At 38.5% G+C, this 23,125-nt stretch overlaps 1 protein-coding gene across 3 annotated transcripts in view; it reads left to right on the forward strand.

The window, feature by feature from the left end:
• Nucleotides 1–23,125, forward strand: part of slx4ip (SLX4 interacting protein) — a 78,228-nt gene that overhangs the window by 30,773 nt on the left and 24,330 nt on the right. For 2 of the 3 annotated variants that reach the window (XM_034017129.3, XM_034921593.2), the window contains one exon: nt 20,568–20,645. The exons of the other annotated variant lie outside the window; for it this stretch is intronic. In XM_034017129.3, the coding sequence (XP_033873020.2) occupies nt 20,568–20,645 (78 nt within the window). The remainder of the gene's footprint in view (nt 1–20,567; nt 20,646–23,125) is intronic. 3 annotated transcript variants of the gene reach the window in all.

Genomic DNA, 23,125 nt, shown 5'->3' on the forward strand with positions numbered 1-23,125 from the left:
GCAGCGGTGCCGGACTGGACCGTAGGGGCGGTGGTCGGGGCTGTGGTGGAGGTAAACTTTTCACCTCCCCCCTGGGCTCCGGAAGCGGCGGCTCCTCCCCTCTGGGCTCCGGAAGCGGCGGCTCCTCCCCTCTGGGCTCCGGAAGCGGCGGCTCCTCCCCTCTGGGCTCCGGAAGCGGCGGCTCCTCCCCTCTGGGCTCCGGAAGCGGCGGCTCCTCCCCTCTGGGCTCCGGAAGCGGCGGCTCCTCCCCTCTGGGCTCCGGAAGCGGCGGCTCCTCCCCTCTGGGTTCTGGCAGCGGCGACTCCTCCCCCTCTGGCTCGGGAGGCTGCGGAGCTCCGCTAGCCTGCTCCCATTCTTGGAGCAGCAGCTCCAATTCGGTTGGCTCCCTTCTCTTCACTGGGGCCAACCCCATCTCTCTCTCCCATCTCCCAAGTTGCTCTCTCTGAGCAACGGCATTTCTAGTGATTTGCTCGATCATCTGTAATAAGTCCATTTTCTGGGTCTTAGGGCCGCCCACACTCCTGCCACCATATGTGAAAGGATCAACCTCACTCGGGTTCGTTGCCCCTTTAAAAATGCGACCCAGACACGAGAAATGGATTTTTAAAGCGCTGACGCGCTAATTTTTAATAAACACAAAAGTAAATAAAACAAAGTACACAAAATAAACACCTAGCTCTTCTGAGCATTAACTACACACGCAGGAACCTAACTATCACAGGACGGCTAAGCCGTTTCCCTGTTCCATCAAACTCAACCACACAGGTTTGCACTGTACCTTTTTCTCGGGACTGCCAGGAAGCAGAGCACTCCTTTCTGCCTCCTTCCATTCAGCAGCCTCGAGCAGACTGCGTGCTCTCCTTTTAAACTCCGCACCTGGGCCTAATTTCCAATAGCGCCCAGGTGCGGATGATAATTAACAATAAAACAATTAAACAAATTAAATGAAACAATAAAGCAAACAACCAAACAAAGGTACATTCTCTCGCAGGGAGGTTTTAACCCCCTCCCTGCTGTTTCTCATAACCCGCTATTTTACAATATATATATATATATATATATATATATATATATATATATATATATATAATATATATACACAGTACTGTGCAAAAGTTTTAGGCAGGTGTGAAAAAAAGCTGTAAAGTAAGAATGCTTTCAAAAATAGACATGTTAATAGATTATATTTATCAATTAACTAAATGCAAAGTGAGTGAACGAAGAAAAATCTAAATCAAATCCATATTTGGTGTGACCACCCTTTGCCTTCAAAACAGCATCAATTCTTCTAGGTACACTTGCACAAAGTCAGGGATTTTGTAGGCATAGAGTCAGGTGTATGATTAAACAATTATACCAAACAGGTGCTAATGATCATCAATTCAATACGTAGGTTGAAACACAATCATTAACTGAAACAGAAACAGCTGTGTAAGAGGACTAAAACTGGGTGAGGAACAGCCAAACTCAGCTAACAAGGTGAGGTTGCGGAAGACAGTTTACTGTCAAAAGTCATACACCATGGCAAGACTGAGCACAGCAACAAGACACAAGGTATTTATACTGCATCAGCAAGGTCTCTCCCAGGCAGAAATTTCAAGGCAGACAGGGGTTTCCAGATGTGCTGTCCAAGCTCTTTTGAAGAAGCACAAAGAAACGGGCAACGTTGAGGACCGTAGACGCAGTGGTCGGCCAAGGAAACTTACTGCAGATGAAAGACACATCATGCTTACTTCCCTTCGCAATCGGAAGATGTCCAGCAGTGCCATCAGCTCAGAATTGGCAGAAAACAGTGGGACCCTGGTACACCCATCTACTGTCCGGAGAAGTCTGGTCAGAAGTGGCCTTCATAGAAGACTTGCGGCCAAAAAGCCATACCTCCGACGTGGAAACAAGGCCAAGCGACTCAACTATGCACGAAAACACAGGAACTGGGGCGCAGAAAAATGGCAGCAGGTGCTCTGGACTGATGAGTCAAAATTTGAAATATTTGGCTGTAGCAGAAGGCAGTTTGTTCGCCGAAGGGCTGGAGAGCGGTACACAAATGAGTGTCTGCAGGCAACAGTGAAGCATGGTGGAGGTTCCTTGCAAGTTTGGGGCTGCATTTCTGCAAATGGAGTTGGGGATTTGGTCAAAATTAATGGTCTCCTCAATGCTGAGAAGTACAGGCAGATACTTATCCATCATGCAATACCATCAGGGAGGCATCTGATTGGCCCCAAATTTATTCTGCAGCATGACAACGACCCCAAACATACAGCGAAAGTCATTCAGAACTATCTTCAGCGTAAAGAAGAACAAGGAGTCCTGGAAGTGATGGTATGGCCCCCACAGAGCCCTGATCTCAACATCGAGTCTGTCTGGGATTACGTGAAGAGAGAGAAGCAACTGAGGCTGCCTAAATCCACAGAAGAACTGTGGTTAGTTCTCCAAGATGTTTGGGCCAACCTACCTGCCGAGTTCCTTCAAAAACTGTGTGCAAGTGTACCTAGAAGAATTGATGCTGTTTTGAAGGCAAAGGGTGGTCACACCAAATATTGATTTGATGTAGATTTTTCTTCTGTTCACTCACTTTGCATTTTGTTAATTGATAAATATAAACTATTAACATGTCTATTTTTGAAAGCATTCTTACTTTACAGCATTTTTTCACACCTGCCTAAAACTTTTGCACAGTACTGTCCTATTAATTAATCATTAAACATGAATAATTATTTATATATATATATATATATATATATATATATAATTATTCATGTTTAATGATTAATTAATAGGATAGATAGAGATTGTGGAAAACAAACCAAAATATGTATCTGTCAAAAGCTGCAAAACAGTTTCTAGTTGGGTGTACTTTGGTTAAAAGTTTTGAGTCAACCAGGATTTAAACCTTTGTAGATTATCTAGTGGTCACAGTTGCAGAGATTAAAGATCCAGATCAAATCCGATTTCAGTAGGATTGTGTCAGACCAACTCAAGTATTCCTCTTTATTGTATTTTATAAATGTTTTAAATACACAATCCATCGTTGCTTCATGGCTGCACCCACTTACCAATCAGGAGGACAGAAAAGAAACAGACAGCCTTCACTGTCAAGGCAGTTATTTCTTTTCACTCACAGAACCTAATCAACAGATGTTATAATACTACTGAACCCTGGAGGCAAGGGCCCAGACTGGAAAGTCTCTGCCTCGACTTGTTGGGTGTCTGACCAGTAGGGGTCAGGCAAAGAGATTAAATATCCCCAGCCAATTTTCCGCCTAATCTTGATGAAGCACAAAGGTCACTGCTGTGCTCCCAGTGGGTGCACTTACATTATTTACTACTGTACGACGCATTTAACACATTGTGGTCTATTTCAATGATGTACTAAATTGACCTGCCTTTTAACTATTGTAGGTTGTACTGACATCTTTAATAGCATTAGTAAATGCAATAAAAAGGGCTAAAGTGGCAATATTTAGAACTTCCGAGGTAACTTCAGATGTCATTTAAACAGATTTAAAAAAAAATATTTTTTTTTTACATTTTTTATATTATTGTTATTGTTGCACCAACATTTAATTTAGTTTTTCTCTAAATCTCCCCTTTTCCTGGCTGGGCTGGATCTAGGTATCTGCACTGGACAGCATTCTTCATTGCACTCTTCTTTGCATTGTAAATATATTTAGGGTTTACTGTATATTGTGAATAATCAAACAAAATGCAAAGGTGTTTATACACGTTGTCCTCTGTTTTTTACATTAGAAAAATCCATACAATCCTGTTCAAAAGACTTCTCCAGCTCTGAACCAAACAGTAAATGACCCCAGGAGAAAAGGGGATTTTCTCACAAGTAATTGAAGGGATTGAAGTTAATTGCAACCAGAAGTTTGACCTGGATGTGTAATGTTTTGACCCTTTATTTTTTGGTTTCCTACGTTTGTTTAAACATTCAGCACATACTGTGGCGGTACCACATTCCACTCTGGGGTGGGGGGGACGACGAGGTGCAGTACATTAACAACTTCAGTGCTGAAAATAAGAACAGCCACCTATAAACAGATGTAAGATTTCTGGTAATAGACTCATCATGGCAAGAGTTAATGGAACAAAAACAATTTAGCAGTGGTTCACAGCCAACGTTTGTGTATATATTAAAGCCATTTGATATAAGAAATGAATTACCACATTTAGTTTATTTGTACAGTATGCCTTGTTTGTTGAAAGCAGCTATGCAATTTTTTAAAAGGCAAGGTGTAATCTTGGAGAAAAGGTTGGAATGCAACCTAGATATTGGCATACCCTAAAACTGCATAAACTGAAATTTGTAACGATTAAAGGTTCATTAAAACATGTTCATGCAGTATATACAGTGTTCATTTTAAATAACATTTTTATGAAAGAAAACAACTAAGTACCCTAAAGGGAATAGGCACACACTTACAATAGTTATATGACTTGTACAAGTGCTACTCAATGTTTTAAAACATCCGTTCTTACCTCGTAGAACAAATCTATGCTCTTACACTAGTTTTAGTAAAATTATTCACGGTCCCCTTTTATTGTGCTGAGAATCTTTTGGTTCACTTTTTTATATACTTGATTAGTTACTTGGAATCAGCAGCAGCAGCAACGTTTCATCTATAGCATTATTATAAAAAATATCTGCATATTTCAAATTGAAGCAAAGAACTAAAGGATTTAAATCACCAGTCTATTGCGAACAACTTACTAGGTGTATTTGGTTTAATCATCCATGCCAAGCACTTAACTAAGTTTAAAAAAAAAAAAAAACAACAGTAAACAAAAACAAAAAAAAAAAGTATTTAAGATAGATATTGTCACATAGCTGAAATGTGATCACTAAGCTACTGGGTTAGAACAATATATTGGTGATATGGTGATCTCCAGTTATTAGCAATCAGTGTTAACTATGTGGTATATTTCAGATATAATTTATAGTACTTGACAGGAAGTTTTCTGCATCAACCATATACTTTAAACTACAACTGTGGCCATAATGGAATATGGAAAGGCATCAAAATAAAACCTGTCTGCTAGAGATGAGAGAACCTGTAGACATTCAGTGGCACTCATCTGAATCTCACAGATAAGGAGAAGGGTAATTGATTAAGCTGATACCAGTTCAAATGAAAAGTCAACAGATTTTAACATTCTTTGGCCTTTAATGTGTGCACAGATCTGCCTATAAGGTGCAATAAATAGGGTAAATGTGTGGGGCTAAAAAAAGATTTATTTCCGAAAGAGTTTGCAGTTGTATACATTGAAGCAGTTTAAATTTAAGGTAATTTTACTGGTGTAAGAACTGGGTCCATCCCCCATACATACTGTATACGAGCAGAACGCACTGCATGTGATTCATTGTCACCTGATTTCCAAGTACAGCATTCTGTTTTTCATTGATGAAAGCTTTTTGTTCTTTATTATAAAAAACACTGCAAACTGACTCGCTTCTTGTCATTTTTCTTAACACAAGCTTGGCTAGATCCAAGTGCAGAAAGGTCCAAATCACAAACAGACTGTAATTGTGGGACTGTATGTTTGCAGAGCTAATTTTAAAGGGAAAAAACAACACAGCTTCCTTGTATAAACTTATTTCCCAAAACTGAATCACAAGTTATATGAAATGCTTTGATAATAATCAGAATGTGCGGTCGTGGATCTTGGTGTGATAGAGCTCTGTAGTTGGCAGCCTGTTATATTGATAATGTTTTCTTTTTCATGTGAGACTATAAAATATAGAAGAACAGAACACATATAAACAAAGACATGATCATTGTATGTGGAGATATATATATTTTTGCAAGAACTGTCAAGGCCATTATTTTTAGCTAATCCTTACTCTTCTGTTTTATTGTACTTGATAAATCACATGAGAAAGTGATGGAAAGAACCAGGATTTAAACCTTTGTAGATTATCTATCTTTCCCAAAGGTATTACACTTTAGTCATACCTTTTTCACCACAACAGTTTTCTTTTGTGAACTCATATGCACACTATTTTTAAGCTTTTAGTTAGTTTTTTCCCCCCCTGTGTATGACTTGTGTCCAGTTTCCATTTGGGTTACCCGGCCTACTTTTTTTAGGCGGTTGCCTGACTTTGAGATGTTGGCAGGTTACAAGGTACGGCTTGCCTTACACTTATGCAGAAAAAAATTCTAGTTCCGTGGTAGATCTGTGCAGGTGCCAGAGTTTTCTGGGAAGGGAACACCTGCCAGGCTGCTCCAGATAACTCAGCAGCTCGAAGGCATTTTCCCAGGCTCCCAGATGAATGGTCACTAATAGCCGTGGGAGAGAGCTTTCCAGTGTTGTACAGTGTACCACAGACTCCACTTGGCAGTCTTGCGAAGACTTAAGTCTGGTTGGCTGTGACTGCAATGGAAAACAAGTGTTGCTGGATAGCTTTACAGTATAAAATGTGTTTATAAGATTCATTTCATCGAAGTATGCTGAGGATGTGCAGCCCAGAAACAAGACATTCTTTCCAGGCCTTTAATTAAGTATTTACCCACATCATTGCAATCCTAAACACTAATCTATTTCTAATTCGATTGCAACTCTGAAACTGTCAGGCCTCATTTGGTTCTATTTCAGCATGCTTGTGGAGTCCATGCAAAGCATCCAATAATATGGACAATTCTCATTATAACAATGTGAAAATGCTAATGTCCTGATGATTTGTTAATCATTTTACAAACGAGTTTCTGAGTATCAAAGTAATTTACGTGTACCTATTGTTGAATCTCAATCTAAATGGGTTTCCATTTTCTGCTGTTACCTAATGCTTCTTACTGCAGGACTATAAATGAAACATGCTGTAAAAGTGACTCAAATTCTGCCATGTAACATATAGTGGTAGCTCTGGCAGGGTCACAATAAAACTGGAGTTCAGTAATACAGGGAGGTATTTAAAATACATTAATGTCGCCTTTCCCAGCCCTGGAACCCCTTACCTTGTTTTTTTCGGAAATCCACCATAAGCTCCCCTAAAGCAGCGTCCCGGACGGACTGGAGTTCTACCTGTACCCTGCCAGTAGCTGCCAAACAGAGCTTTTGGCTTCCAGCTGACCCTTACAGCTGGCTGATCTGTGTTGATTTCACAATAGTGCCCCCTGCCCCCTCTCCCCTCACAACCTCAGGCATTTTGGATTCTGATTTGGAAATGCTCTCCATCTCTGCAGTTTCCAGTTTGGTTGTACAAATCTGTTTTTTAACACTTTTCGCTTGCAGAGCCCAGATTTGCATATGCTTTTCACAAAAAAAAAACAGTTTAGATTGTTGTTTATATATATATATATATATATATTTATATATATTATATATATATATATATATATATATATATATATAAATGCAAATGTTTCTTAAAAACCAGAACAAACTCCCAGCGTCTGAAGATTTCATAAATACAAAACATTGTTCAGTTCATCAAAGTAGTTTTAAAAAAGTATGAGTGTCGGATAGTCATTTTGTCAATAGTGCCTTGAAGAACAAATATTTCTTTGAAGATTCTAATAATATTAATTTGTATATCCAATGGTCCAAAAGGTTTGTCTTTTCCATAAGGCTCAGCAGTCAATACAAACCATGCACAAACAAGCCTCAAATATCTGCAAAAATGCAAACTTCACGACATAATTTGCAAGAAAAAAAGCCCTAAAATGTTGTGTTCCTTTGAAATATTAGACACATTGCACTTAAGGTCAGAACCAAGTCCTTAGGAGAAAAACAACATAACATGAACCCCTACTGTTACACCACACAGTTTACATATAATTAGGGAAGCAGAAATGGTAGCCTAAGCAGTAACTTATTCACGCAAGTTTTTCTCACCACATAATGGTTAGAAAAACATTATATGTTTACATGAACCCGGGTTAACTATTTAACTTGACCATGTACTTGGCAAGTAATGTCCATAGTAAATTCTTTTTAAAGCTGTGGAATATTTTGTGTCTTGGGGAAGATAAACTTATGAGCTGTTTACAATGCACAAAAGGAAGACCACATTGAATTGCCATTTTTTAATTATTACAAGCATTCTGTTTTTTAATAAAGCACACAATATTTGGGATCTTGCTTAGTGCTCTCTTTTCTTGAGATTAATTTTGTAATGCTTAATTTGAATACCAAACACAATGGTATCAGGAACTAACTAGAAAAACAGGGTCTGATTCCATACGAGCAATACCAAAGGAATGGCATCAAGGTTTACACTAGGGGTGCACCGATAATCGGTAGCCAATCGGCATGGCACCGATATAAGGAAAAAAAAAAAACACAATCGGCTAGCGGCAGTTTTTGTTATTTTAGCCATAATGTGCACCGATGTTCATGCTTCAATTTCTTCCAGCACAGAATTTAATGTTTGGTCAGGTGCACTTACTAAATGACACAAGAACACAGAGACAGTCATTTTCCCAGTGTGTAATGTGTGATCATCCTGCAGTAAATAAGTCTCAAGTAGTGTATGATTAAAATAAGAATTTAACAAATGTTGTTGTAGTTGACATTGCATAGGCTACATTTTTGTTTTCTACTGTATAATATAGGTTGAAGTTATAATACGCAGTGTTTGACAGCAATTCAAAAAGAAAAAGCCAGCACTTGTGCGGATTGATTTTAAATTGGATTCACAGTTGGTGCTGAGAAGTTCCAGCGGGCATCTACCTATTGGAGCCCGCTAGAAATGAAAGCTAATTGGCTGACGGTACTGAATCGTTTTGTAATATATGTTTTACTACATGAGTGTTTTTACTAGTACAAATGCAAAGTGTTCTTTTTGTGTGGCTGTTGTAAAACAAATGTATGAATTCCTGTCAAGCACACAAAATAATACTGCGTTATTCTTTTGTATTCATTTTCTGAAGTAAATTCAACAAGTAAACAATACATGTTCATTCTTTAACATTTATAATTATAAAACAGTTTAAATATAGGCCCTATGTCTTTTTCTAGTAGTTTACAATAGCTTACCTTCACTGTTTATTATTATCAGTATCCTATCAGTATCGGCCAACATAGGTAGGTACCCATCGGCTATTGGTATCGGCCAAGAAAATATTTATCGGTGCACCCCTAGTTTACACAAACTAATTGATTCATTTTAAGTGATTTCCACTCTAGCAAGACACAGTATCATGTTGTGTTTAGCTGTGAACACACTTTAAATTAATACCAGTGCTTGATGGCACAACAGTGGGTTGAGATCACATTTTGTCCACAATCTGAAATAAATGATGGTCAGTGAGAATACGGGGAGATTAGCAAGCCGTTGATGTATGAAATTTAATACACTGTTGGTGTATGTTTGCCCATGATTCATTTCCAACTATATATATATATATATATATATGTGTGTGTTATTGTATTAATTATCTCCCTTAAGGGGGAGCTTTTATATGTTTCTCTTGTTTCTGTGTTCAGTGCCACTCCTGCCACAAAATGAATTGCATATACCGTATATATAATATATATAATATACAAATTCATGTTTGGATTTCTAGTTTTTATTTTATGGATTATAAATCTGCTATTTACGGGTCTGGGGTTGCCAAATGATGTTCTGTGCTTTGTAACAAACTACATAATATGTAAGGGCAAGCAATTAACAACATTAGACAAAGGCAGTGGGGTGGCGAGGAGTAACTAACATGCTGGGCTTTTTTTTATATTTATCAACATATTTAATAATGATTGTGCTTGAGTATATGTTCGTGAATTAACTTTGCTGTGGCACCAGGCATACTTTTATCTTTGTTCAAATAATTCTTTATTTTTTCCTTTTTTTAATACTAATAATTTAATTTAAGAAAATCCGTTGATTAAGTCAGTTGCTAGTAGCCCAGGGATTGTCCAGATACAGAAAATGTATTCAAATGGTGCTCAAAGTAAAGCAAAGCCAGGGATATACTGGATCTGTTTCATGTAGAAGTTTTAACAGCCATTAGAATTGTTTAATGTTTAGTCTGGAATCAATAAGACCTTGGTCCCAGATGTAAAGGGGCAGTGTATGCAGCAGCACATTTATCAATTTCCTAAAATGTCTGTTTTAATCATTACATCATTAATTTAACATTACATGAACAGCTTTTTGCTGAACCTGTCATAATGGGATAAAAAAAACACAGTATTTTGGAAAATAAATAAAATTCAGGTGAGAGGAAAATATGGGATAAGCAGCACAATGTAAAGTAAAACCTCTGTTGAGTCCTGTCAAGGGACCAGCAGAATGTGGCCTTAATAGGGGGTGCCCTTACTACTGAAGGAGCAGTTACTTGTGACAAATAAATGTCAACAAGATTTTAATAATTTAAAAACTTCTTGCAAATGCATTTAATTATCACTTCATGAAAAGTTTAGGCATTCTATATGGTATTTATTTTGTTCAAATGTACTATTTTAGTTTCTAATAGTTTATTTTAAATCAAAATAGTTATCATAACCTAGTTTTTAAAGTTTAAAAAAATGTTTGGTGGTTTACTTATTGTAGAGCTAATTTAAGAGAGGTTTAATACATTTGGGACTGCCTATTTGTATGTTTGAGAAATTGTTTTTAATAAACAAGAATATGTGTAGGGGGGTTGTTTTGTCTGAATATACCTGTGAAAGCTAGCTAGGCAATTAACTGAAGTCTTTTCTCATCTCTGAATGATATACATACTTATAATGACTTAATATGTTGTATCTGAAGCATTTTGCTATAAGTTCTTTATTCTCGCTGTGTAAAGCAAAGTTGCCATTTGGCCTGTGACAATAAAATTGGCATTCAGAGTTTACATACAAACATCTCTTTCAAGAAACTTAATCAGATTTAAAAAAATAAAATACAATTTTTTATATATATATATATATATATATATCAAACATATATAGACATTAACAGAAATTTACATATAAAAAGCAAAAACGTACTTTAACTTAGTGGTGCTTAACAGTGTCCAGGGAGAAAAACAAAGTCTTGTTATATCGTTTTACTATTCCATCATCAGCCACCTCAAAACCGAAATATTTCTATACTTCACTGCGTACAGACTTTCTAGCCAATCTAGAAGTACAGTAATTGATTCTGCAGCTGCTCTGCATGTAAATGCTGACTCACGACACATCTAAAAGTATTAAGTAATGGTGTCATGCCTAATTTACCATTATTTTTAGATGTGTTTTGATGTTTTAAAAGTACATCTCATCTATAATACCGAAAGTTCACATTTTAAAAATACAGTACATTAATAATAGCGTAAGTAATCACATGGACAAAGTGCAATTATACAATGCAATGCAAAACTGATGGCCAATAGTGCCAAATGCAGCATGCAAATAGCGTTTGGTACTGTACCTAAACACCAATCAATGGAATAAAGTGGTTAAATAATACTTTAGTGTGTGGTGTTTGTCTACGAGACTGATTGATTGGTATGTATAGGGTTTGTTGTATCTTAATAAACTTGATTATACTGCGTTTTTGTATTTTTAACAGATTTAGCAATAAAAAGTATATCTCTGCGAGCATACGTGAACTTTTTTTTTAATCCCACAATATCGTGATATGGAAATTATTATTGATACATATCAAAATATCGATATTGGTGCCCATCACTAATATTTACAAATATTCTGAGTGGTTTTGTGTTCTGTTCCAATACTGAATTTTCTCTGTAACCTAATCCATCTGACATTATTTGTGGCTGTAGAATCATAGTTGACGGTTCCTTTTTTGAGTACTTCCTAATTCCAAAGAAATCGCATGATAAAGTGATACGCTGGTCAAAAGTAATAGTCTGAAGAAGGTGAGGCCAACAGTTGAAAAGTCACCATTCCATATGATTTTTGGGAGGAATCATGAGGTACTCAAAAGGAGCCAGCAACTAGGGTTCTACAGGATCATACATTTCTTGATGGATTCTGATACAGAGAAAAAAGATTGCAGTTAATGGTGCACAGAGCTTTGGGCCACTTAAAATTATTGTAAATGTCATATAAATGTTAAGGAAAAGAGGAACAAATAAATCAATAACATTTTAAGCTAGTTGGCCAAAACAATTCTATCATTGTATAATGAGTTACACATGCTACCCATGGCACTTGCTTTTATAAACACTGAGATAGCTATTAATCTTTTCTTATTATAATAGTTATGTTCTGCATCACAGTTCTGATATCTGAGTTATGTCTGGGTACACATTTGACAAATACCAGTAGCGTGCTACGCCTTAAAGGTTCCTTGTAATTTAAGTCACATTGTTTCCAGGAAAAGGTGGTTGGCTACCTGTATGTTTAAAAACACCCTTGATGGAGCAAGACGTCGAAGTTTTCCAAACCTGCATGCTTCACAGCCAATGACGACAACTGTATGTTTTAGACACACAGGGCCAAAAAAGTTTAAGATACCTAAGGATTATAAGAATGCCATTATAGTTCCCATTCAAGTATGAAATGTAACCATTACCGTACTGGTATTTACCTCCTAAAGACCCAAAACCTGAATCTTGATATGCCAAAGCTGCTCAACGGGCCTGTGGCACAGTCATGCCCTGCACTCGCAGGTCTCCGTGCCATTTTTTCTTTCAAGACTGACCTGATCGGAGAACCTGGTTCAGATAAGTACTTGTTGCTTCTGACTATAATTTTACGCAAATTATTGTGTTTTACACTTAATTTATGCGATATTACTTTAATGCTGTAATAGTTTTTCTGATTACGCCTATATTGTGCACTACAGCCTGTGTGTTACGTCCTGCTGCGGCCTTGTGTCCAACGTGAAGCCAGCGGCTTGAGTCGCTCCTTCCCAGGGATCCAGCAACATAAGTCTGCTGACTTCGTGTTCTCCCCCTAGGCTACATAGCTCCGACTGGAGTTATTTTATTTTTCATTTTGACTTTTAGCCAAAATACGACATGTTTTTGTGATATTTACGTAATTGTTATATTAGTTTGTTTTGTTGAAAGACTTTTCTCTTGTGTGTTTTTCTGTTTTTTAGAGACTATGCGCAGACCTGGGCAAGAGCAGCTGCTGGGCTCAGAAAGATACTTTGTGCTGTGGTTGTGGTTGTTCACAATCTCTTCTACAGTGTCTTGATGACGTTTTGGTGACAGCTTTAGCATCCCCATTACGAAGGCTGTTAGTACCATTCCATCAGCCAGGCTTCCCTCAGTCTCGTGTGTGGTATTGACTGAATGGTTTGCCAGTGGCTAGAAAAGGTGGGCATCCCTGTACGTTGCAACCCATGGTGACTGCGAACCGGTACCGAACCGGCGAACCGGTGTCACCAACCCGCTTTGTTCCCAACCCGGTACTGAACCGGGATCAAGGTTACTGCACCAATATCCCGGTGCCGTCTTTGTACCCACCCGGTGCTAAAGTCACCGGACTGGTACTGTCCCAGAACCAACCTGGTTCCATACAATACCGATCCGTCCCAGTTTCTACACGGCCCGCTACCGACCGGTGCTCAGATCACAGCTCTGGTACCAAATAGGTCCCACTCGGGTCTTGACCCGCCCGGTCAATATCTGTAAGCAGATTGAGGCAGCAACTGTACAACCCTATACTGTACACTGCATTGCATGCTTCTTGCATCATGCCTGGGTTCTATCCCTGTATGACATGCAACGTCATTCTGCCTATGGGGCCCAAGGGGGCTACAAGCGCAGATTGGCCACAGGACATACTGTCCATTGCCGTCTCTGAGGAGGTGGGTGAACAGTTCCCATCTGAGGACGTGGAGTCTGTCAGCACATCCCCTGAAGTTAATTTTTCCCTGTCATCAGAGCTTCTACCGCTGATCAAGAGGGCCACTGCAATATTGCAAGTGCCCATGCCTACAGAAGCCAAAACAAGGCAGTCGACTTTTGATGATGAGTCTACTACCTTTTTCATATACCCCTCAGTTCACCTGGATTTTCTTTTGGAATGCTGTTTTGGAAATCCAGGTGAACTGGGATCATCCGGCAACAGCTCCTATTGTTTCCCGGTTGATGGACGCCCTATATAGGGTGTATGATGCAGAGAAGCTGGGCCTGGCCCAATTTTCACTGGTTAAGGCTTCTATTGCCACCTTGTTCCAGACACCTAATTTAGTGCTCCTGTTCAAGGACGCTACCTCTCAACAAGCAGTGCCGGGTCTCTGAGGTGATCCTCAAGCGAGCTTATTTAGCCAGTGTGTTCACGGCAAGGCTAGGCAACTGTAACAGCATCCTGGTAGCCTACCAGTACCATTTGCTGAGGTCCCTTTCTGAGAGCTACAGGCCCTCACCACAACAGTTGGATGAGCTGCGCCTGGGTCCTTGCTCAACGGGCAGGCTGTGGGTAGGAACCTGGCTGCACGTAGGCAGTTTTGGCTTTCCCAGGCATGCGTGCCTGATGGGGACAAGGCACCACTGTTAGATGCCCCAGTTACACTACGGCATACGTTTGTTCCCACGGTGGATGAGATGCTGCAGCGCGAGAATCCATGAAAGAGCTGGTTCGTCTGCTACCAAGCGACCACCTCCAGTGCGTAAACCAGCGGGAAATTGGCACCCAAGGCCCCAGCAGCCTCAAAGAACGGCACAGCCGGCTGCGCCCGCTGCCAGAGGTGATGGTCAAAACCGGCCAGCGGCTTCTCACCACAGAGGCTTTAATAGGTTCCTCCGCCCTGCACAGAGACAGTGGCCGCAAGCCAAGCCACAGGCCGAGCAGCAGCCCTAGGAGTTTGCCATCTGGAGCACCGGTGTCAATGCACCACGGACATCTGGGTTCTTACTATCGTTAAGACCGGCTATTTGCTGCAGGTCAAGCATGGTACCCCACCCTTTCAGGGCGTGACTACAACATCAGTCGTGGACCCCCTGTGGTGTCTCGGGAGGTAGCTATTTGCATGATAGCCCCCCTCCAGTGGGAGGAGGGGTTCTACTCCAGGTACTTCCTAGTGGCAAAGGAGGATGGTGGACGAGCCTCAACCTCAGACAGGTCAACTGTATCTGAGCCAAAGGAGGTTCAAAATGTTGACGATGCAACAGCTGTTAGTCAATCAGGCCAGGTGACTGGTTCACCACGGTGGACCTCAAAGAAACCTATTTCCACATCCCCATAAGACCTGTGCACAGGAAGTACCTATGGTTTGCCTTTCAAGGAACTGTACGAGTTCCATGTCTTGCCATTTGGCCTCTCCCTAGCTCCCTGTGCCTTCTCGAAGTGCACGGAGGCTATCCTGGCCCCATTGAGACTCAAAGGCATCAGAGTGCTCAATTATCTGGAGCACAGATAAGACAGGTCTCCAGCACAGGCAGAGGCCCACACAGAACTTGTCACCAGCCACCTTCTTACAGTGAGTCATGCGAAGAGCCAGCTCACTCCTTCTCAGACAGCCTCCTATCTAGGAGTGTGCTTGGACTGTAGGGCCATGCTGTCCACTCTGTCAGATGGCTTTTTCAGCTCAGCAGAGCGCTAAAGGTAGTGACGTTCCAGAAACCGGGCCTGATGGCAGCAGCTTCCCAGACCCTTCCATTAGGTCTCCTGCACATGCACTCTCTGCAGGCCTGGTTGACCTGCGTGCGCCCCATTGGCAGGCACGGAGCAGTGGGGGGCGTTCTGATGGTGTGCTCTGACTGTCAGCTAAGATCAGCCCCGTGCGCTGGTGAGTGTTGCTGTTCACTCTGTTTGCTAAATAAAATAGCTATCTATTTTGGAAGATTAAAGTTGTACACTTGGATTCTTACCCCTGCTGCAGTCGGTGTCCGTTTCTGTCTGCAATATTATAATACAGGTCATACTTGCAAAACTCGTATTTTAATCAACATTTTAATTTTCTTTCATGATGCAATCCTAGTTTTTGTTCAGTGGAATGCAAAAAAAGAAATTTAAACAGTGAGTAAATATTGTTTTTTTTCATTGTACTACGCCCTCTTTTTAACATTTATTTTATTTGAAGTGTTTATTCAAGTTAAAGACCACTTTGTTTATTTTGAAGACACAAGGGCAGTAATTATTTAAAAAAAAAAAAAAAGTCTTGTCTACTTTGTTTTTACTTGAAATACACACATGATTTAACTACTGTATTGCTTTCTTTGTTTTGTAGTTAATTCATGAGGGTAAAGTAAAGCCCTTCTTACTTCTGGAATATTTTTCAACTTTAATACAGTGTTACATAGAATGGCTTTGATAACGTTGTTAAAATTAATATCCAAACAAATACCTAAATCTTGAACAAATATCCAAACATGAAAATTCCATGTTCGTCCCAGCACGAAAAAAAACTGTCACCCAGCCCACGCCCTGCGCCAGGGTGCTGGATCAGGCCGGCCAAATGAAATGAGTTTGACACCCCTGCTCTAAAGGCACTCTCTTGGTGGAAACAGCCAACCCATCTACTTCTAGGCGTATCGCTGGGCAGTGTCACCAGAAGAGAGGTCATTACCACCCTGGGCTGGGGCGCTGTGTGGAATGGCCGATGTGCGCAAGGTGTGTGGAACCCCTCTTGGCAGGGTCTCCACATCGATGTTTTAAATCTGCAGGCAGTTTACCTGGCCTTGCAGAATTTTTTGCAAGTGGTTCGAGGGAGACATATGCTTGTCCGTACAGACAACACAACAGTGGTGGCTTACATCAACCACCAGGACGGCCTCAGGTCGCCCACTCTCTATCGTGTGGCCCGCAAGCTGGGCGGTGGACCTCCTCACAAGGAGGACCTCCTCACAGTCTCCTTAAACCAAGTTCCATGTCACAAAGGGTATATTTAAGAGAATTTCTTCTAAAAGACATGACCACCCAAATTCTTTACTAATACCTAATTGTAATGTGAAAATTGGAAATGTGCCACATCTATGACACTGAAGTGATAAAAAAGCACATTTCCATTACTCTGGGTAAAACACTCTTTTTCTACCACTACCTTTTCTGGTTGAGATGGGGCAATGGTATTTTTAGGTTTCCCATGCAGCCTGTATTTGACAACCCCTTGTCCAGATCTGTAGCCAGATCATATAGGAATGGGTGGCGTGCATTGTGCTGTGATCCTGACCGCTGCACTCTGAACTCTGCAATACAACATCCAGCTTGTTACTGATAGTCATACAGGATAGCATGCAATTCTCACATACATGTGAGATGGTGTAACTTAGTTGCAGTGTGGTCCTGCTTATAGGGCTTAATTTAATGTTGCAACTTTGCTATTAGGCAACTTAAGTGTTGCGTTTAATACTTGCCTGCCCTGCGAGTCAGATTACTTTTGATTGAATGTGTTAATGCACCTCATTGAAGTCTTTGGAACAGCCATCCACTCTCAAGGCCTTAATGATGTTTAATCTTTTTTTAAGTGCTGCGGCACACAGTCGTACAACAAAAGATATGTTGGCTGCCAAAACTAGGACTAACAAACTGTTTGTGAAACAAAAACATAAATGTACTGCTTAGTAATAGCCAAGGAACTCTCTGCCAAAACCAACTTAAACTGCTCTGTACTTTTTAAAGGTTTTAACAACAGCTGATGTCTTAACTTGTACTTTAGTAGTTCCCAACTTCATGTCCAGACATTTCATCAAGCCTTATCCTGGGAATTGGCAAGATAAAGTCACCAGGGAAGAAAACAAGAAAACAAAAATAGCTCTTGACTATATGGACAACGTTCTTCAGATCTAATGGACAAAATAAAAGTGCTTCAAATACAGTACATGTTGCTCTTGTCTGCAGGAAAGAGGTGCGTACCACAGAGAGATCAGTAGGATCTGTCCTGTTGCCAAAAAGTACTAATTATGAATCTGGATTCTTTAAATGAACTGACTGACCTAAAATGGCTACCATTTTTCTGTTGACCTTAAGTTTTTTAAAACCATGTATATGGTTTACCATTTTTAAAAACTGTAAACCATATACAGTAGTTGATATATGGTAATTTTTGGAATATAACGTGCATCTTGTACACACAACTGAAGTCTCTTGTATAACTTGAATCTCTTGTGTAACTCACATTTCCTTGTGCTGTATGCTACCTTAACAAAAATACTACACCTGCAGTAGGATTGTGCAGAATTTAAAAAATGGTCAGGGTCACATCGAAAGTGGGCTGGGCCAAAAAAAGCAAAGGTTTGTAAAGAAAGTGATATTGGTTAGGTATAACTTCTTTTTTTTTGACTGACCCCACCCGTTCTTCACATTTTAAATAGTAAATATAAATTCTCCTAAAGTTTGTTAAAGGGTGTGTATTATATTCTGAAAATGGTACTAATGTAGTATTACTTTTTGGAGAGGTTAGCCACTAGCTCACTGTGAGAGCAAGTCAGTTGACTTCAGTTTTAATAATGTACTTGTTTTGGTTGGGCTATCAGAACAAAATAATTATCTATAATGTAATGGATATAGTACATGGTTATTTTTTCTGAATATCTGTAATATTGAAAATACATATATATTGAGTAGTTTACAGTCCGTAGCAATGTGTTTTTGTTTTGACTTCAGACTTGGAACAGACTTGTCGATCATTTGCCAAAGGGCTTAACTGTCTGCCTGGACCAGTTTTGTGGTTAGCAGAAATCTTTTGTCTATCATTACTTAAAATGTTGTGACCTGTTTCTTTTGAAGTAGATTCTAATAGATTGTAGTTGGCATTATGTTAAAATAACATGAGTTTGTTTTTTTTTGTTTTTTTTCCCCCCATACACTCTCCCATACCAGTTTGCACTTGCAGGTAATCCTTACCACACAGTAATATTGAACACATGATTTGCTTTTATTTTTTTTAATTATTGTAGTTAAATGGTCTGCCATGTTCCAAGATCTTGGACATCCCACATAATCAACAGCTTTGTGATCAAACATGTAAAAATATAGTGTTGCCAAAAGTGGTCAGAGTGGATTCCAATAAATTATCAAGCAATATATATATATATTTATTTTATTTTATGGTTATTGTAGTGGCTTGAGGCTAGTGAAGAATACTGCTGACAAAAAGACAAATAGTCTGGACTTGCAAGGAAACAGTGATTGCAGCATTGTTTGTTTATAAAACTAAACACTAAAAAAAGTTGTATTGCTATGCCAGGCTATGTATTACCTGTCATTTTCTTACAAACACATTGGGAAGTAACTGCTGGTACATTCCAGTGATGACAATGAGATTCAGTGCAAAGTATCTTTTTGATACTGACTTATATTTCTTTATTTTGTTTGTTTTAAATCAAAACAGTTTAAACACGAAACTTCAGAAAACATGACGAACAAAATAGAATTGAGAGACAGTGTTATACAAAGCTTAAGTGAGGCATCCTTGGCTAGGCCAAATGCTGTGTAAAAATAAAGAGTTTGGTTTCAAATATTTACTTCCAAATGTCAAACATTATTTGTCCTAGATGAGTGTGTATCATATGCAGTCTTATTGTACTTGTTCAGAACCTCACTTTAAACGAGATGTGGCACCTCAGCTGTGTATACTATATACCGATATATATTGTGTATTTACCGAAATATAATGCAGCAGAACTGAATGGACAATATACATGGTTGTGTGTGTGTGTGTGTATTAACATTGCCCTTATTTCTGAGACTGTGAGAGCTTGTACAGTATATGCTCCACAATGATAAAATGATTTGCTTTAACGTTACACAGTTTTTTATTTTACATCTGTGAATAATGTGAAAACTATTTTAAAAAATAGGCCCATTAATTCAATCAATATGTTTTCACAGGGATATAAATGTTTTTGGGTTTTTTTTTTGCAAAACATCTGTATGGTCTGATTGTTTTGTTGCTAATTACATTGCCCGAATTATGTTTAAACTGACATCTTGTGGCTGTAGGACTGAATTTCAGTACAGATGAGCAGATCTTTTGTGTATTTCTCAATACCTGTTAAACTTTTTATTTTCCTATGAATCTTTTTGTTTAGTACTTGATGTAGTTAATAAGGATGTGCATGATTAGTTATCTGTTGTCTGCTTTTCTAGAGGTTTATCAATATGTGCTTTTTAAAAGTTTTTTTTTTATTAATATCATATGTAGGGCTTGAAATTTTCGGGTTTTATTTTTGATCACATGACGTCCCTTTAACTTATTGTGACCCGATTCTGTTTCCTAATTAAACTGTTAATTACAAAACAATGTAATTTTTATATTTTGACTAAGCCTGATTCTGTTTCGCTTAATTTTTATTTCAAACAGATGTGAAAAATTACATTAGTTGCTCATTGCTGATCCTAATTGCATTTCATTCTTAGTTTATCGTTGTGCTTTTGTTATTTTCACTCGTTTAACAGAGTTGTCCTGACGGATTTTCCTTTCAGCATAAAATACCCAGTACAGAGAGTACACTGATAGCAAGTCCATCATTTAAAATCTCCTTGATTTGTAGCCAAACAAAAAATAATCTTAAACCCAGTTTTTAATTAGTAGTTTTCTCTTTATCAGGATGCAAAGACAGCTTAACAACTACTGATTAAGATTTAAAGAGAGGTAGAGATTTGGAAAATAAACGTTCAAGCCCTAATCATATGCTATTTCTAAAATGTCAGCATATGCATGTTGCTATTAATGGATTATACATTAAGACCATCAACATGTATGTCCTACCCCGAATCTCTGTTGTGTTTGGCAGGAGAACATTTTCGTCTTGCAGCTTTCTTTATGAAGAGGCATGTCAATCTGAGGTGCATTGTAAAGGAGCAGTATCAAGGTATGTTACCACAGATACCACAGATCCCCACCATGCAAAAAATGTGTAGGGGCTAGACCTATAACAATACATTAAAGATGGATCTTTCTATGCCCTTCTTAATGATTACCTCTGAAAAGGATCACCAAGTTTCCCGTTAGGTACTTACTGTTAGCAGATTGAAAACTACAAATGTAATCCACATTAAAGTAACTGTTATTGTTCCCTGTTGGGGGTGAAATCCCTTGCAAAGGGGATACACTATATAATGGAGGTGGTCATATGTACGAAGGTATGTCATGCTACACATTTTTCCTTATTTCTGGAGAAACTTGGTATTATCAATATCGCATTCTGGGGATACATGAGGGTGTCTGTCTGTCTGTATATTATTATTATTATTTATTTCTTAACAGACTTACAATTGTTACAAGATATCACATTATTTTTCCATACAATTACCCATTTATACAGTTGGGTTTTTACTGGAGCAATCTAGGTAAAGGATGCAGCAGCAGTGTCCCCCACTGGGGATTGAACCCACGACCCTCCAGTCAATAGTCCAGAGCCCTAACCACTACTCCACACTGCTGCCCAATTAATTTGCTAAACATTGCTTCAGTACTACAGTAACAATTACTACAGTAACAATTTGAACCGATTTGAAGTATATGATCGACTGGGTATTGATAGTTCTCCAGATATATGCACTTAAATTTTTGCATATATCTGGAGAACTGCTTATCCAATTGTCATAAAATTTAGTAGCAATATAATTTAGTTTAAGTTATTGAGAATACCAGATTTGGGGGATATATGGGGATGTCTGTCTATCGGTACATGCATCTATCTGTTTGTTACTTAAATGTTTGCATATATCTGGAAAATAACTTGTCAAATTGTGATTAAACATTTCATTGCTAATACTATTGAGATCAATCAATCAATCTTTATTTTATATAGCGCCATTCATATTGGTTCACCAACTTTAATATGGTCATCAACTTTATCATACTGATAGCTCTAATTTAGAATTTACAGCCTTGTTAAATGTTAGTCACACTTTATTTTAAGGGCTTTTTTTAGTTTATTAACTGTTAACAAACATTGTTCATTTTTAGCTTAGTGTTAGGGTTAAAAAAACCTGATTTAATTTGCTAAACATTACTACAGCAACAATTTGAACTGATTTGAAGTATATCATCGACTGGGTATTGATAGGGCTGTGGTGTTTGATTGATCATCTATAGGGCGCTGGTGTTTGCAGTTTTAACTGGCCTATTATATATTATTAACTAACAGTTAACAGAAGATAAATAATATACATTAACATGTTTATTGGCTGTTTCTTAACAGTTAATAAACAAAATAAAAACAGCCCTTAAAATAAAGCATGACCTGAATGTTTTATGATATGTTAAGGTTTTTGTTATTGTACAAATTCAGTATATATTGTAGTAGCTCATTTAAGGCATACAGATCTAAGTTTCAGTTGATCCTCTACTGACATCTTAAGCATTGGAGTATGAGCTCAATGTCCCCAAACACACAAACATTTAATCTGCAATAAGGAGTAGATCACCCACTGGTTCTTTATGTTGCATTGAATATATCTATATTTAAATATGTGTGTGAAAATGTTCATTCTTTAAAACGCTCAGCTTTTCGTGTATTTTTTTTAATTTATTAACCAGAGAAGTTTAACTGGGGCACCTTCTTTCACCTTCTCTTTGGGTATTTTCCCTGTCTTAAATTTCTTTTTTTCTCGCCCCATCACCAGAGGAAATGACCCATAGCCTTTTGTGATTAAAGTGCAGAGGGGCTGAGTAGTCAGGGTTAATACACCTCTTTGCTTGAGTGGCATGCTGCTATTAAAAACTCAAAAGCTCTTGATACCTTTACTGTTCGTGCTTATCAGAGTATGACCATGCCAATTTCACCTCTAATCGTTGATATAACTGTTGTTTCAGCGTATGCAGCAGTTTATATGGACTGTGCTCTGTGTACTTTAAAATTGTACAACTTTAACTGTGAGTTAGATCAACACTTTAAAATTTAGAGCATTACTTTTTCACTCTAATGAACTTATGAAATGATTTCAATTATTAAATATTATTTTATTAAACCAGTGTGTTGTGACTGCTTCGGTATTACAAATATAAATTATTACAAGCTTTTTGGATAACGATAATATGGTTTAATAAGGGTGTTATGTGGTTTAGAATCCCTTCATGATTAAAAAAATGCATTTCTTTGTGATAAATAGTAATTTGTCTACTACAACTAAAATGTTGTTATGCTAAAGTTGTGAAGCATGTCTGGGGGTGGTGGGGAGGGGTGGAGGGGTTGGTAGCACTTGTTGAGTAGTTGTGGGTATGGAAGGTTCCAATTTGTTCTTCACTTCAAATACTTGAATGACTCGTGTTTTCAAAAACAAGGATTGTCGCTTATTTAAATTTTCAGGAGAGTTGTGATAAGAAAGAAATAGCTGTGTTACATTT

Source organism: Acipenser ruthenus, chromosome 6 (assembly GCF_902713425.1).
Source record: "Acipenser ruthenus chromosome 6, fAciRut3.2 maternal haplotype, whole genome shotgun sequence".
Lineage (NCBI taxonomy): Eukaryota > Metazoa > Chordata > Actinopteri > Acipenseriformes > Acipenseridae > Acipenser > Acipenser ruthenus.